Consider the following 17,011-nt stretch of genomic DNA (forward strand, 5'->3'; position numbering starts at 1 on the left):
CAGGAGGTCAATATTTTCTAGCACATTACCAACACTGTCACTGCTTACTGAGCTCTTAGAAGGCATTTAGGGGTAAAATACAGCTAAATGACAACACAGAACACTGAGAGCCAGGACTGGTGGCTGTAAACAAACTTTATGGGACCATGGGAAACTTGCCTACATGCAGGATAAGTGGTTGTCCAGCTAACTAAAATCATGCCAGATTATGGATGTTGCCAGATGAGAGAGTACTGGAGTAGTGAGGTTAAGCATGTAAAGTGCAAATCATCAGCAGTTGTAAATTGTCATAACTCCACCAATGGCACATGATGCTTTTTAGACCACCCGAGGATCTGCCCCTAGGCCAGTTCTTAGCCCTGTGTTTGTCACTCCCTGAAACTTAGTATGGGGGTGATCCTAACCACCACCCCACCCCTCCATCTCATTTACACACACATTCTCCCACATGCTCCCAGTTAGAATTTAGTTAAAATTCTGCTAATCTGAGAGCATGCATGTCAGGTTCTCGTCTAGGAATAAGCTATTCTTTCTTATTCATCCACTTCTGCTTGAATCCCAAGCTATCAATGCCCTTAAAAGAAAAAAGTTTGGCTTTAGGGGAAAAAAAGGCTATTCAAATTATTCATGATTTACATCAAGAAGGGACCTTTCCATCTTTCAACTAACAAAAAAGGGAAGTTTGATCTTCCTCCAAATCATTTATTTGAGACCCTTCTAAATTTCTTTCTAGTAGGATAACTTTCTTACAAAGCATCGGTATTCAGCAGAATAATGACTATTATATAACAAGCACAGTACAATAACCATCGGGCTAATAAATGGCCTCCTGGTTCTATGGAAAATTTAACAAATCATAAAAGCATTTATTGGAGGTAGGCCAGGCACAAATGACAAAGCAAGTTCAATGCTGCTTTTGGAAATGAGTCGTGGTCAGAAATACTCTCTGGGACCAAAACCATTTATTTGAACGTGAGAGGTAAATTTAGTCACCTTAATTTTCAACCTAGATTTTATGTTGATTCTGCAGCATTGAATAAAGTCAATGCCAGCAGAGTGGCTGCTGCAGCTGTTCCAGATGTAAATGCAAAGAGGGCCATTTAAAGGATCTGTTCAGTTGAATACATTATTTTGAAATTATGCAGATTATATTCAAATTTGACTTGATACGTCTTTATTATGTGTTTTTAGGGGAACAGAAAGAGGCTATACTTTTAAGTGGTTTATTAACATTTCTAATCACAGCTCTTTGACTTAGAAAATAATTGTTCTATTGAGAGTTGAGAAGCTGCCTGTAAACAACTGGCAAAGGGACATACTGCCTTGTGTTCCCCATAGAGAAAATATCAAATTCGATTGATTAATCAAAGAAGACGTTATTTGATTGAAGAGAATCTTTTCAAACTTTATTAAAGCCACTGAATAAACCTTGAACAATCAAAGTTCATAATCTGAAATTCTGCTATGTGCACAAATACAGTAGCTCCTGTGTAAATGTTCAGCATGACTCACAAGCCAGCGATGAAATGTATGTGAACATTTTTTTCAGTGCCGCACACAATCTTGATGTAACACAAGCAGTCTTGATTGGGATCTCAGACCAGAGTAACTCTGTTGACTTTATTGGAGTTGCTCTGGATTGCCACTGGAGTGAGTGATGTTAAAATCAATTCAATGGACTTTTTTTTTCCATTTTGTTTTTAATCAATAATTCTGTAGTTGGAGTCCTGTGTTTTCTGACTCTTGTAGAGATCTTTCTTTGCTTTTCTTGAATCTGAGTAAACTAGTCAGGTCCCTGTCTAGTATGTCAAACATACTCAATCTGACCTTCACCAGAATAGAGAAGCTGGAAACCAGCAAAAGGAACAGCTGAAGCTGGAAGGAGATCAGCAAAGGATGTTAGCAGGGAGGAAAGGAGAGCTCATGAGGTGAGGTGACACCCTCTGCTCAGCAATGGAGGTCAAAAGAATTGGAGAAGAACTTTATTCACTGAGAAATTCAAAGACACAATTTCCAGAACCAAGCCTTCACATTTGTAGTAAGCACACCAGGTGACGTGTAAGTGCAGTGCATGTAATCCATGAAAAGGTGGCTAAATGCAGCTTCTGTGATTGTGATAGGATTGGCAGGGTAATATCCATATTTATTTTTAAGAAATTTTTAAACTGTCCGTTTAAAAATATAACTTAGATGGGGTTATGATTTTTCAGGTTCCATACCCTCAGTCTCATTTTTCTATTCCATCTCTCATTTTTTATGCCATCCTCTTTCTTTTGCTTAATCCCTTCCCTCCTTCCCCATTCCCAAGGTCAATGGCAGGTTCGCTCCTCCTTTTTACTAGGTGTAGTGTTTGGGAGGACAGCACAAGCCTGATGGGTATTTCTGGAGCATGACATAAGGACCTAAGCACTAAGGCCCCATATAAACCACTAAAGGCAAAAGGAGAGTTTCCTGCCTCCAGTTCATCCAGTAAATGAGTGTTTCCTCCTTACAGCCAAATACTGGCATGCTCACTCTCACTGGGTGGCACTTTACCTCACACATAGCTTCATGGACATTAATGAGAGCACTTCAGTACTAAGGTGTTACTGTCATATACTCACCGAACACTAGAACTGGAAAGGACCTTGAGAGGTCATCAAGTCCAGCCCCCTGCCCTCATGGCAGGACCAAGCACCATCAACACAACCCCCAATAGATACCTATCTAAACTGCTCTTAAGTATCTCCAGTGATGGAGATTCCACAGTCTCCCTAGGTAATTTATTCCAATGTTTAACCTCCATGACAGGAAGTTTTTCCTAATGTCTGACTTAAACTTTCCTTGCTGTAGTTTAAGTCCATAGCTCCTTGTCCTACCCTCAGAGGCAACGGAGAACAATTTTTCTCCCTCCTCCTTGTAACCCTCTTTTAGGTGTTTGAAAACTGATATCATACCCCTGTAAGTCTTCTCTTTTCTAAACTAAACAAGCCCAGTTCTTTCAGTCTTCTGTCTTTAGACCTTTAATCATTCTTGTTGCTCTTCTCTGGATCATCTCCAATTTCTCCACATCTTTTCTGAAATGTGGTGCCCAGAACAGAACACAGTACTCCAAGTGAGGTCTAATCAGTGCTGAATAGAGTGGAAGAATGATTTTTTGTGTCGTTCTCAACACTGTGCATCCCAGAATCATGTTTGCTTTTTTTGCAACAGCATTGCACTGTTGACTCATATTTAGCTTGTGGTCCACTATGACCCCTAAATCCTTTTCCACAGTACTCCTTCCTAGACAGTTGCTTCCCATTCTACATGTATGCAGCTGATTGTGCCTGCCTAAGTGGAATACGTTGCATTTGTCCTTATTAAACTTCATCCTGTTTATCTCAGACCATTTCTCCAGTTTTTTCAGATGCTTTTGAATTCTGATCCTATCCTCCAAAGCACTTGCAACCCCTCCCAGCTTGGTATCATCTGCAAACTAAGTGCACTTTCTATGTCAATATCTAAATTGTTGATGGAGATATTGAATAGAACTGGTCCCCAAACAGACCCCGTGCAGCCTCACTTGTTATGCCCTCCCAGTATGACTGCAAACCATTAATAACTACAATCTGAGAATGAAAACAAAAAAAGCAGTCAAGTAGCACTTTAAAGACTAACAAAATAATTTATTAGGTGAGCTTTTATGGGACAGAAAGCTGCCCCACAAAAGCTCACCTAATAAATTATTTTGTTAGTCTTTAAAGTGCTACTTGACTGCTTCTTTGTTTTAATAGTATATAGACTAGCACGGCTCCCTCTCTGTTACTATTCAATCTGAGAATGGTTATCTAGTCAGATGAACCCACTTTATATTAGCCCCAGTTTATTGATAAGAAGATCATGTGACACCATATCAAATGCCTTATATATATGTATAAGGACATCAGAGCCTGACCTTAAGAAATGTTGTAAAGGCAGTGCATAGCCTTCAATGTGTAATTTAACATCCCATAATTCCAATCTGTGTTTCAGACCATTAAGGTTGAAGTGCATACAGTAACAACAAACTGTGTGAAGTGTTGAAGGGACAGGGTTGTGGGGACAGGGTTGCTGCAACATTGAATTCCCTATCTGTGCTCTTGCGCTCTTCTGTGAAAAGAAACATACTCAAATATGTTCCCATATCCAACATGTCTGTGCTCCTAGAGTCATCAAGGTCACAGCTGGAACAAATTAGAAAAGCGAATGAGCACAATAGTAAAAATAATATGTTATGTTTTCTTGTCAGAGGGATGTTGTCTTTTTCACTAGAGTCATTCATTCAGACCTTTAATTTTAATAGGGCTTCCGTGATGTGATTTGCTGCCTGCCATGTTGTTCGCTGCTTTTTCATGTTTTCAGTCTCTCTTCAATATTTCCTTTGTAATGTCTCTCCCCAGTGGTTGAGTCTGACACTAGAGCTCATGTTTCCATTAGACACACAAATTGTGTCTAAAGATTTATCGCTAATACATTTTCTGTTACTGAAGTTTGCTGTAAAAAAAAAAGTGCTGGGGGAGCTCTGGGGAAACAGACATTATCAACAGAGAGTGAACCAGATAAAGCCCTGTATCTCTGTAGGAATGGTGGATGGATTAAGTGAAGCATAGTAAGTGCAATAGCATTAGTTAGCCCTTTTCCCAACTTTTCTCACTAGGTGAGGTATGAAAACTCATATGGGAATGTGGCTATACCTGAATGAAGAGAGAGAGAGAGACAGACAGACAGACAGATCTGTCAGTAGCTGCTTAACTGTGTAGATGGCAATAAATGAATCTGTGAAGGTTTGTATTGCCTTTTGAAGAGAAAGCCTGGAGTACGATCAAGGAGGCCCTACCCAGCCCCTGGGCTGGGCTATACGAAGAGGAAGAGGGAAGCATAGAAACTGAGGTAGAGAGAAGAGGAGTAGAAGTCATGTAGGCCATAGCAGGCAGTGGTTTTCCTGTCCAAGTTGCTTGAGCCTCAACTCATCAGACTCAGAAACTCGGTGTTGTAGCAGTCAGGTTTGAGAGCTCTGCAGGAGGGACATGAGCTGAGGGCTTTGTGTGACAGACATTGCAACTACATAAAATATCTCTGTGAAGCATGTTCTATTATGCATATGAATGGTTTATGTGTCACTGTGGGCCAGGGACTGTATGTGATGGAGGGAGGTGGGGTGCTGTAGCTCTGCCAGGAACTAAAAGTGGAGGGAAGGATCATTCATGGGGAGGGATAGCTCAGTGGTTTGAGTGTTGGCCTGTAGTAAGTAGTAGGGGTAGTAAGTTCAGTGCTTGAGGGAGCCATTTTGGGGTCTGGGGCAAATACAAAAAGGACGGGGGGTGCTTGGTCCTGCCAAGAGAGCAGGGAACTGGACTTGCCAAGGTCCCTCCCAGTTCTACAAAATGTTTATCTCCATTTATTTTATTTTAATGTCAGCTTCCCATGTGGAAAACCCCTCCAGAGATGTACTGTCCCTGGGGAGGACTGCATGTACTCATTCAAAGTGGGTTTTGCATAGACCAAGAAACCTGGGGCTTTTGGTATTAAAACTGTCTTTTACTGGGCTTCCTGCTAGTTCAGGAAATGGACAGAACTGGGGTGGGCACTTGAAGAAGGATTGGAAAGACACTGATCTCCCCCAGGTTGGTAGGCAGCTACCACACACCGTTATAGCCCCTGAAGAAGGAGAGAACTACAAGCCCTGGACCAGCTGGCAAGGCACAGTGAACAACTGGACTGCAAGCTTAAGTCCTTTGGTCTGTGGGGAGAGGAGTGAGAGTAAAGCTTCGAAGCATAAAGCCTTAACCTTCAGTAATGACCCTGGAGAAGGTGTGTCCAAGGTGTATGAACTATTTCTTATGAACTATTGAACCTTATGAACTATTTCTAGGGTGACCATCTGTCCTGTATTTCCTAGGATGGTCCCTTATTTAAGTTGTCTCACAGGCGGCCTGACTTTTTTATGAAAATGGGCAAATTGTCCTGTATTTTGCTAGGCTCCTGTTCCCCAGTTCCAGGTGTCTCAGGGCAGCAGCCTGCGCTGCAGGCAGATGGCCAGTTGTCTGGTGCCCTGTGCCTTGGGGTGGCAGCTCCTGCTTCAGGGGAGCTCCTCCTGGGGGGAGCTGCCCTATTCCATGGTATACCACAGCATCAGCCCCTCTGATGTAGAACTCTGCTGCAAGGTGGCTGCCTTATTCCCCAGCATCTTATGCCTTGAGGAGGCAGCTTCTGCTGCAAGGAATCTCCTCTGTGGGGCAGCTACCCTATTCCCCAGCATGGCAGCCCCTGCTGCCAGGTATCCCAGCTGCAGGGCAGATGCCTCATTCCCTTCCTCCACCGCCAGGAAGCTGCAGAGCCCCTATTTACAGCATTCCCCGACTAAGAGCTTGTGGAGCCCCCATCCTCCACTCCCTCTCATTGAAAGGCTGCAGAGCCCCCATTTCCAGTGCCCCACCATGGAGCAATAGCCCCCATTGCCAAAGAGCCCTGACAGGGGACAGCAGCCCCGTCCCCATCCCCAGAGGCAGGTGTCTTGTATTTGCCGTAGGGCAATGTGCTCAACTTAACTATTGCTGGTACTTGCTTCTGTCCTGAAGACTTATTTAAGTAAAAAGGCAGCAGGAGAGGGAACATATTGTTTTGTTAATGTGCTTTGGCTGCTAGGCCTGAGCTCTTAAAGTGCTAATCAGGGCAGACTAAGGTGGGATGCTCCTGCCTTCCTGCACCAAGCCACAGGGCGGGGTACAAGGACTGCCCAACAGGGTCTATGACCATTCATTCTACAAGAGGATCTGCCCCCAGGGCTGTAGTATTGGTAGGCTAAGCACTTCCTCCATTCTTGAAACCTCTTTTGTTTAGAAAATGTGGCTTCCCAGCAGGATTTCTGTGATTTATTTATCATGGGTTTTTTCAGTTCCTGCACATGCATCCCTGCAGTGTGCTGTTGCTGGAAAATGAAAGCACTTTTAACCTAAATAGTCCATTCTTATTAGAATGTAACACATTGAACAAAAGAGAAAGGTGCTCCATAATGAAATTGCTGCACAGGGAGTTACTGACTGAACTAGGTAGGCTGAAACTTGAACATTATCCTGCATGGAGGAAAACTTTCTAAAGAACAAATGCAAAATAAAAGTGATAATGAAAAAAAACCTGACAGTATATTGCATAATATCATTTATTAGGTCTCTGTAAATGAAAATTTACATCAAGCTCCTTAATTTATTACTGAACGCTTCCCTTTTATCCGCTGCATGTGTGTGAGTGTTGCATTCTCTCATTTGCTCAGCAGGTTGTGTCAAAAAGATGGACCGGGGTAACCACTGACAAGTGAACTTGAAACTGGGAGCTCTGGAGCTTAATGCATGAGCCTCTGTACAGTTTGAGCTAAAAGTCAGCTGGCTCTCAGCTAAGGCTGTAGGGGAGACTCTTTCTGTAAGTGGTCTAGGTGCCGCTACATGGGATAGTGAGATATACCGCTAGGTGCATGAGTTATACCAGCACTGTAAGCTCAGGGTTGTGGAACAACTCAAAGGGCTTGGGTTTAAATCTCCAGATTCAAGCCCATCTCTTTTCCTGAGTCTGAATTCCATCAGAATGGGAAGATTCCTCTTTCTGACCTGGATGTGGTCAAGACTTTGCAAAAATGGTCGTTCTTGGGAGGTTATGGCCATTTTGACCAAATTACATGAGATCTTACAAGATCTAAGCAGTGTCTATCCTCCATGCAAATGCAAGTTCTGATTCAGCCTCAGCCAAAACAGTGGATTTTAGTCCTGGATCCAGCTCTAATTAGGGTCTCCTTGACCTATTACTAGAATCACATCATAAAGGTGAGTTTGCACACAATTGCATTCTCAACCAGCTAGAAAAAACTTGTGGATGATGGCGATGATCCAGAAGCCATTCTTTCACCTTCTAGAAGATGTGGCTGAGTGGGGAGCCTCTTCAGAGCTCAAAATGTTATGTGGTTCTTTCCCCAGATGTCTCCATGTGGTTTGTTCCCAGCTGCCTGACCCTGTGTATTGAATGAAGGTCTCTGTGAATGATACATGCTTCTTCTATTAATCTAAAATCTGTCATGAGCAACAGATAAGATGACCTCCAATAAACCCATTTGCTTTTATTTTGGAGCACGTTGCCAGCTTGACTCTTTCATAACTCAAGATACATTTTGGAGGGTTTTATTTCAATACATGTATATCAAACCTGGCACTATATTTTAGTTCTAGTGTTTGGAACAAGAACGTGAGCTGAACAAGTCACAAATGGCCAGAAAATTACATCACATCTTTTCCAAACTTTTCTCTGTCTTCTCATCTTTATTTAGAATATTTTTTCAAATGGATTTACAATACTTATCCCTATTACATTAAGATTTATAAATAACTTGTCTAATCCTGGGATGTGCTGAGTCTCTCAATTCCCATTGATTACAATGAAGTTATAGGTATTCAGCACATAGGAAGATGGTTCAAATACTGGCAGTGTTCTGGGTGAGAATAACATGAAAGTCTCCCTGTTTCTAAAATTAAACTGTATTTGCAGCTGCAGCATGCATTCCAGCCATGTGCGCACAGACTGACTTACTGGTGCCTCCAGCAACCTGGGCTCCTCTGTCCTCATTTCTGAAGGTAACACCAGGGTTTAGTCCTTATAGAGCTGTCAGCAGCATCTTTCCTCTACCCTAGTAGACAGGGCCACCCTCATGACTTTGGGTGCCCCATGCAGCCTGAGCATCTGCATCCCTCTTCTTCCATCAGGCAGCGGGGGGGTGAGGGCTGTGCTCCAAGCTGAGGGGGCAGGAGCAAGACAGAGAGGCTGGTGGCCGGGGGAGGCGGGGGGAACCAACAAGGCGATGGGCTTGGAGGCAAAGCTGAGATGTCAGGGGACTGGGGCCACAACTCCTGGGGGTGGTCAGAGCAATGGGTGATGGCCTGGGGGATTCAGCTGCTGGAGCCAGGAGATGGAGCGGGGAGGCTGAGGGGCTGTGGGGTTGGGCCATACTACTGGGAGGTGGAGCGGGGGCCAGAAGATTGGAGCTGCCTGATGCAGCACTGTGCTAGGCATACGCAGGCGCAGCATACCAGGCTAAAGTAGTGCCCTGAATTTAGTGGCATCCAGCAAACTGAGTATTCCACATATGCATAGAGATGCCTGCTAGTGGGCATCAATCCCTGCAACTCTTTGGGGACAGCACTGCGCAGGTGTCAGCCTGAATGCATTGAACTGCATGGTCAGAGATTTATTCTGTAACTGAAGCCCCCTTTACCCCCCGTCTCAAAAAGAAGAATCTCTCTTGTGTGGTTGCAGCAACAAAGTGTCCTGTGGCACCTTATAGACTAACAGAAAAGTTTTGAGCATGAGCTTTCGTGAGCACAGACTCACTTCATCAGATGCTGGTCTTGGAAATCTGCAGGGCCAGGTATAAATAAGCCAGAGCAAGGGTGGGGATAACAAGGTTAGCTCAGTCAGCAAGGGTGAGGCTTACTACCAGCAGTTGATCTGGAGGTGTGAACACCAAGGGAGGGGAAGCTGCTTTTGTATTTAGCCAGCCATTCACAGTCTTGTGTGGTTATGATACCATTTATTTTTTTATTTTTCCTCTGAAAGGTCTCAGAGACTCCAGAACAACAACACCTTCTGTGAAACAACTAAGGTAGCTTTTTTAATTCACACTACTTTGTATTATTGAAATGCAAGTAGATTGTCTAAGTCCTGTAATAACACGTCTTCAGTGAATCCAGCATGAAATACAATAAATAACATGTCAATAAATAATGTTGGTAGCTGTCACCATCCTTCACTGAAAAAGTTTAGTATGGCACTGAAGCCTCTTAATCACATGCATTCACCATGGAAGCATCTTCTGGTCCCTTCACTCTTTGTCCTCTAGTTGTTGTAACATTTATATTGCAGCAGTATCCAGAGATCCCAGTCAGAATGAAAGTAGCATTTTTCAAGGTGGTATACTGTATTCTGTGCATTTATACAAAGCTTATAGGATTCCCAGCTTGAAAACCCTCACAGATTTTTTTGCATGCTTATTCTACCTGAAATCCAGGCACAGCTTGTAGCAGGAATTGAAAAAAAAGAGATTCCAAGAAGGTTTGGAAAGGGATGCTGGAGTATGGAAATGCAGTAATCTTCCCCAGGAAAGGTTTGAGGCTTTTCATGCTGCAACATAACAGCTACATCTACACTAGCACACTATGTTGAAGTAGCCTATTTCGAAGTAAGGACATCGAAATAGACTACTTCGACGTGTATGGTCTACACATGCTCCAGGGCTGGTGCTGTTGATGTTCCACATCGAAGTAGCGACAGGGAACATCGAAAGGAGCCGCTCTGGAAGGAAATGTGGAGCGTCCACACACACAAGTGCTCCCCGTTGAAATAAGGGGCCAGCAAAGCCCCAAGACATTCCCTTGAAGGGACCCTCCCAGACACACTTGCCCTGCACGGCACGAGATCCACAGAGCCGATAACCAGTCGCAGACCCTGTGCACGCAACATGGACCCCCAGCTGCAGCAGCAGCAGCCAGGAGCACTGGGCTAAGGGCTGCTGCCTGCAGTGACCATAGAGCCCCGCAGGAGCTGGACAGAGCGTCTCTCAACCCCTCAGCTGATGGCTGCCATGGAGGACCCCGCTATTTCAAAGTAGCAGGATGCAGATCGTCTACACACGCCCTACTTCAACGTTGAACGTCGAAGTAGGCCGCTATTCCCATCTTCGGATGGGAATAGCGATTTCAACGTCTCACCACCTAACGTCGATTTCAACGTTGAAATAGCACACGGCGCATGTAGACACGACACACGCTATTTCGACGTTGTGCTGGCTACTTCGAAGTAGCTGGCTCGTGTAGACGCACCCAACATGTGGCAAAAGAGAAGAGGTTAAGGAGAAGATAAGGGTAACAGGAAAAGGTAAAGCCTCTTGATTCCAGACCATCACTTTCAGAAATTAAGAAGATAAATGAAAAAAGCTACCAAGTACCAAAAATGAAAGACCAGAGGCCAGATTTTACCTTTAGTAAATGCAAATCCAGAGTAACAGCAGCGAGCTGAATTAAATCCAAAATATTTTACATCAGTATACCGAGAGCAGATTTTTTTTCCTGAAGTAGGTGTGATTGTGTTATAATTAGGATTAGCATTATCCAACCACAGATACAAATTCACCAAATTATTTGCCTTGTTCTCTGTCATATGTTAATTAAAGCGTTAAGCTGTGACACAGAGAAGCCAAGCCAGGAACGATAAGTTTGTCTTGGAGAATTCTGGTATTACAAACAAAAGGATACAAAACTGTGTCCAAGTTAAATATTGATATGACTCAAGAGGAACTAGTAAAACTTGTAATGAAGCTAAAAATACTGCATGCGTGAGATGATTATTTTACAATATGAAACACTGGCATGCATATAAATTCAAGATTTTAGTTATTTTTATGTAAACCCATTTGGAAGAATGACATCTTTTGAGAGGAGATGTAAAGTGGGTGCATGTTATTTGTAAAACATGATAAAAGTTTAGTACAATAAAACAACGAGAAGTCCTGTGACACCTTGTAGACTAACAAATTTATTGGAGCATGAGCTTTCATGGGCAAAGACCCACTTCATCAGATGCACCTTCAGATGCATCTTTGTCAGATGCACCTTTTGTGGGCAAAGACCCACTTCTTCAGATACATCTTCAGATGAATCTGATAAAGTGGGTCTTTGCCCACAAAAGTTTATGCTCCAATAAGTCTGTTATTCTATAAGGTGCCACGGGACTTCTCATTGTTTTAGTGGATACAAACTAACACGGCTACTCCTTTGATAATAAAACTACACATTAATAAGTAATTATGGAAACAAACTGACATATTCAGAGTAGCTTTGGGCAGATACTCCTAATTCATCAGTATTGCAGAATCCATCTACTGACTGCTAAAGTTACTCTTTATTTGCACCCCCTTACTTCATATAGGGTAGGTCTACACAGTAGCTGGGAGTTGCTTTGCAGTGTGGGTAGACAGACACATGCTAGTTCTGCTTGAGCTATCAGGTTAAAAATACCAGTGTGGCTGCCATGACGTGGGCAGCACATCAGGCTAGCTGCCTGAGAACAATCCTGACCAACCCCCCCAGGTATGTACTTGGGCAGCAAGCCCACTCCGCCACTGTAGCCACCCTGGTATTTCAAGTGGACAAGCCTAACACCAATGAAATTTTTCTTCAAAAGAATTGATGTTAGACTAAAATAAAATAAAATAAAATCCCAAACAGCAACATATACAGCAAAAACAAAATGAAGTAGTTTAGTCAGGTATCCTAGCATTGGAGAAGTAAGATTGTATCTGGCTTTAATAACAGAAAATCTATACTATCAGTGTATGATATCAAAAAAGTGTCAGACACTCATGGTACACCTGTGAGTTGTTAACAGAACACCAGTGTGCCACGGAACATAGTTTAAGAAACACTGATCTAGATCATATAAGAAATTAGATATTTTTTTTAATTCTTTCAAATATTATTGATTGATTATGTGGTTCCCTTTGAAGAAAACGACAGGCGGGGTGACTACATCCCAGATACACATAGTTCCTGTAAGATTTTTTTACTCTTTTTCTTTTTGCATTGCCTTATTCTTAATGCTGTCTTTAGACCAGATCTGTCGCTTTTCTTTTTTCATTTCAGGCTATCATTACATGTTTACTGACTTCCAAGTAAGAAGTTGCAACAATACACATTGATTGTTACAAATTTTTAAACAACTTACAAAAAATTCCACAGCTGTATAGTTAGGTCTCATTTTTGCTTATGAACAAGATCGTTTTTGTGCAACAGGTGGGTACACGTGCCAGGTTAGATAAGCCCAAGAAGTAAATTGACATAGCTTTGTGTTCAGGTGTTTTTCTTTCAGTACAGTAGTATCTCAGTTGAGTGTGTTGCAGGATGAAGGACTTGCTGGGTAAGAGAATGTTCTTGGAGAACAGACTAGCATCTTCATCTTCATCCATGGAAATGGGAGCTGGAACAACCTGCTCTGCTGCACCCTGCCTTGCCATCCATCTCCCCACCCAATGTGCTCAGAATTGCCGCCACAACAGGAAGCAGAATGCCGCAGCCCAAATGTGAACTGGAGCACAGATGACTGGGAAAGGATGGTGTGGTGGAGGGGAGCAGGCTGCTGGGCTGCTCCAGCTCCTGCAGTGAGCGTGGGAGGAGGCAACACTTGCTACCACCCTGCGCCAGGCCCCCTGATACCTCCCGGCTCATGTTGCTCAGGTTCAGGAAGAGGTAGGAAGAGGCAAGATGGGGTGGGGGCCCCGCTTAGGCAGGGGGATTGCTCTAGGCCCTGCATCTTGGGCACTAGGGGAGGTTGCCCTGAGCCCCACACCCTAGGCCTCACATTTTTCTAGGGCTGGCCCCAAATACTCAGGAAGGTCTTAAGCAATAGATCATTAACATGGTAGGCAGGAGTTCTGGAGAAACATAAAACCAAGGAAACAAAGAGGGTCCCTCTTCCCTGCTATCTATGGGGGTGTGCCAGGAAAATATTTTAAGTCATGGATCATGTAAAATCAGATAGTTTCTTCATTCTTTGGCAATGGTTGTGAAGTCACACTCTGAGTGATAGTCAGCACGGGTAAGCCCACGGCCCATCCAGGAACTGAAGCAAATTGGTCACTGGAATTTTCAGGTTCAGTTCCCTAGCCCCAAGCCACTATGTTTGACCCCCTTTGCAGTTTGTTTTGAAAAGTTTGCTCAACCCTAGTAGACAGAGTCTTCCTTTTGAAATGTTTCCTCTCCACAGGTTGGAAAGTATTTTATTTATTTATTGGAAAGTGGTTTAGGTTTGGGGGGATTTTTTTGTTTGGTTGGTTGGTTGGTTTTGGTATTAAAAAGAAAATACATTGACATTTTGAACATTCAAGATGCCTTCTTTAAAACTTGTCTAAAAGTATGGCCTTTGGTGGGGGATAATTTCCTAAATGTTGGAAAAGTATGAGAACCCACTCCAGGAGAGGAGTTCTTGAAGTTACATGTTTGTGGTGTGTGGCTACTAAGCATTGTACAGCATGGTGTTGTCTCTGTAGGATGATGTTTCACTGTTCTGTGCACTCTGGAAGTAAACAAGGTTCATGTTCTCCCAGCCAACTGGCTTTTAAGCTTGTATCTTGAGCACCAGCTCCTTGCTTTCCTTGTGACTCTTTCTTTGAGCTGAAAGTATGTCACCAAAGTGACTGATCTTATGATCCTGAAGTAGGTAAAACACACACACACATACACTCTCTCTCTCTCTTCCTCCTCCCCCCCTCACCCACAGAGTGAATTCTGGATGATCTCTGATACCTTGGAAATTCAGACAATTGTTTCTGATGTGTCACTCTATTTGAAAAGTGGCTTATCTTTTCTTTTTCTTCTCTTTTCATTTTTTGCTTCACTTTTTAAATAATGTTTCTAGGCTTGATGGAGGTGGAGGGGGAATCTACAGTTCATCTATTTAGAGGCTTAAAAATGTCCTTTTGTAATGTACAACAGCATATGCTTTTCTTTGAGACTGTCTAGGTAGAGATTATAAAATGAGGTAGAGATATTGATTCATATATTTTAAGGGTATTGCTCCACTTTCTCTGTATTATTTAAATAATGATCAGTCACTTATTTTAAAGGGGCTTATAAAAGTTGATCTACCAGAAATATAACCTGTTAGAAACTAACTCAGCATTTCAGAAGGATTTGGGTTTGTGTGATGGGGTGGATTGGGCCCTGTGTCTAGCCTTGTGGTCTTCCCACACCTTTCCCCAAAAAGGAGGACCATAGAGAGGTCCTCCAAGCAGGCTAGAGCGGCTGCAGGGAAGCAGCCAATCAGGCATTGAGTAGGCTATATAAAAGCAGCTGCAGAGCGAGGCGGTATTTAGTTGCTTTGTGTCACTCAGAGAGTGAAGATTAGGTGGCTGACCAGAAGAGTAGCAGTGCCAGTGCAGCGAGCTCCCGGCAAACACAACACAGTCAAGAGGTAAGGACAAAGATGGCACAGAGCTTCAGCGAAGGTATTAACATAGCAGTGGAATAGACATAGCAGCCAGCTACTATCTAAAAGATCCTTGGATGGAGCCTAGAGTAGAGCATGGGACCAGGTACACCCCGCTCCCCATCCCCATTAGCCACTGGGGGAAGTAGCCCAGATCTTGAGGCATCCCAAAGTGGGGTGTGATGGGGGGGATTTGGACTAGAGTGACCCAGCCAAAAGGCTAGAACCAGAAGGGCCCTGAGAGGGTGAAGATGTTGCCTTCACAAAGGAAGCACTGGGGGCGCTGCTCTATTCCAGAGTGAGACCAGACTGAGAGACATTAGAGAGGGAACCAAGAGAGGCCGTGTTAGACTTGGAAGAGGTTTGTGTTATTTTGCACAGATTGTGTGTGACTCAGCCACACAGCCACAGGGCTGAGTCACCAAAGAGCCTCCATAAGAAAAGAGAGAGTACAGGTGTGCACGCTTAGCTGGGGTGAGTACAACCCAGTTTGCCAAAGCTTTCTAAGCCTGTGACCCATTGGCTGCAGGGCATGGTGTAGATGCCTCTACTCCTTTAGCATGCAAATTGTGTAGCTTATTTTGAGTAGATTTAGAAATAGACTATTTTGGCATGTGACACGATCTAAATAAAGTCCTATTTCAAGATATCCCTGTGCTCCTCTTGCAATGTTTCTAGGGAAGCCAGAATAGTGTGCCTATTATTTTGAAAACTATTTCAAGATGATGGGCATGTTGCATAGATGTGGGCAGCTATTTCAGGATACCTTTGTATCATGAAGACATAGCCTTTTAGCGCTGCCTCTTATGGGGAAGCTCAAGATCAATACACTACCAATCTGGTAGTGTCACACCAGAGGTCTGGGCTAATGTCCAGTTTTTAGGCCTACCAGCATGTGGCTCTGGGGACTTCAAGGCCCCATGCTCGGGGAGTTGGGGGGAGGGGCACACAGGACACAAGCTTGGGTTTCCTTACTTTGGGTTCCAGCCCAGATGAGGCTGGTTTGTTCAAAACCTCTGCTGTACCCATGAGCTTCTTCCTGGGGTGGCCTGCAGATAGGCTTTTCTCACAGCCTCTTCCTAGGCTGACTCTTCAGCAGGACACGAAGGGGATCCAAACTAGCTGAAGAATTAAAAAGTTCTGCACCAGCTCTACTTGAATGAAGGAGCTCTGACTCTTAATAGTCCTTAGCAAGGCTCTAACTCCAGGTGATCTATATTCAAAAGCTGATACAAGGCAAGCCTTTCACAGGGCTAGCTCAACAGGTTTACTCCCAATCAGAGCCCCAGTACTGAATTTCTCAACTTTGATCTCATCTCTCTAAGAATGAGGTGAGGGCCAGCCATCACTAACCTTTCAGGCCCAGCAGAGCCTAGTCACTGCTTTCTGTCACACCGCATCAATCCACTGTTTCAGTTAACAGTAGTACAAATGAAAAGTGACACAGGCCCTATGTTTTGTGTTCAGTGATAGATGACTGAAGCATAACGAACAAGTAATTGAGGGACAGGTGATATATAAGAAGCATGAGACATTTAATAGATTCATAGAGAAAAATAAAGATCTTTTTAGTTTCAAAGGTTAATTATTAAAATAGCAGTATTTAAATGCAATCTCAAACAGCGCTTAACACAAATGAACCAGCATTGTGCTATTTTAGCTCTGCTGTACCAATAGAGCTTGTAGCATTGTTCCATCTTTCCTGTTTATGTTTTATCACATGCCCAGCTACTTGTAGCTTTGGTTTTTTTCCATGGAGTTGGATGATGTCATCATGAAGTAGTCATTGGTACTGAACAAAGACTTGCTTCATAGTAGCAGAATCCAAACTAATGGAAGAACACGACAGCAGATGTAGATGGTGTCATCCAAATCTATAAATAAAAATCCTACCATTTAAGGTGGTTCTGAGAGTGAATAAAGAACCTGCCATACTGGGTCAGACTAATGATCCATTTGCCCAGTATCCTGAGACAGTGGATGGAACCAGAGCTTC

At 43.4% G+C, this 17,011-nt stretch overlaps 1 protein-coding gene across 11 annotated transcripts in view; it reads left to right on the forward strand.

Moving 5' to 3' along the window:
* Window positions 1-17,011, forward strand: part of CABCOCO1 (ciliary associated calcium binding coiled-coil 1) — a 393,177-nt gene that overhangs the window by 350,350 nt on the left and 25,816 nt on the right. For 3 of the 11 annotated variants that reach the window (XR_012646277.1, XR_012646280.1, XM_075000159.1), the window contains 2 exons: window positions 8,530-8,615; window positions 9,595-9,640. The exons of 6 other annotated variants lie outside the window; for them this stretch is intronic. Coding sequence is in view for 1 of the 5 variants with exons in the window: in XM_075000159.1 (XP_074856260.1) it covers window positions 8,530-8,613 (84 nt within the window). In the remaining 4 variants the exon portion in view is untranslated. Of the gene's footprint in view, window positions 1-8,529; window positions 8,616-9,594; window positions 9,641-12,931; window positions 13,112-17,011 lie in introns of all 11 variants that reach the window. 2 more of the 11 variants (XR_012646279.1, XR_012646278.1) reach the window with 1 other exon arrangement.

Source organism: Carettochelys insculpta, chromosome 7, assembly GCF_033958435.1.
Source record: "Carettochelys insculpta isolate YL-2023 chromosome 7, ASM3395843v1, whole genome shotgun sequence".
NCBI lineage: Eukaryota > Metazoa > Chordata > Testudines > Carettochelyidae > Carettochelys > Carettochelys insculpta.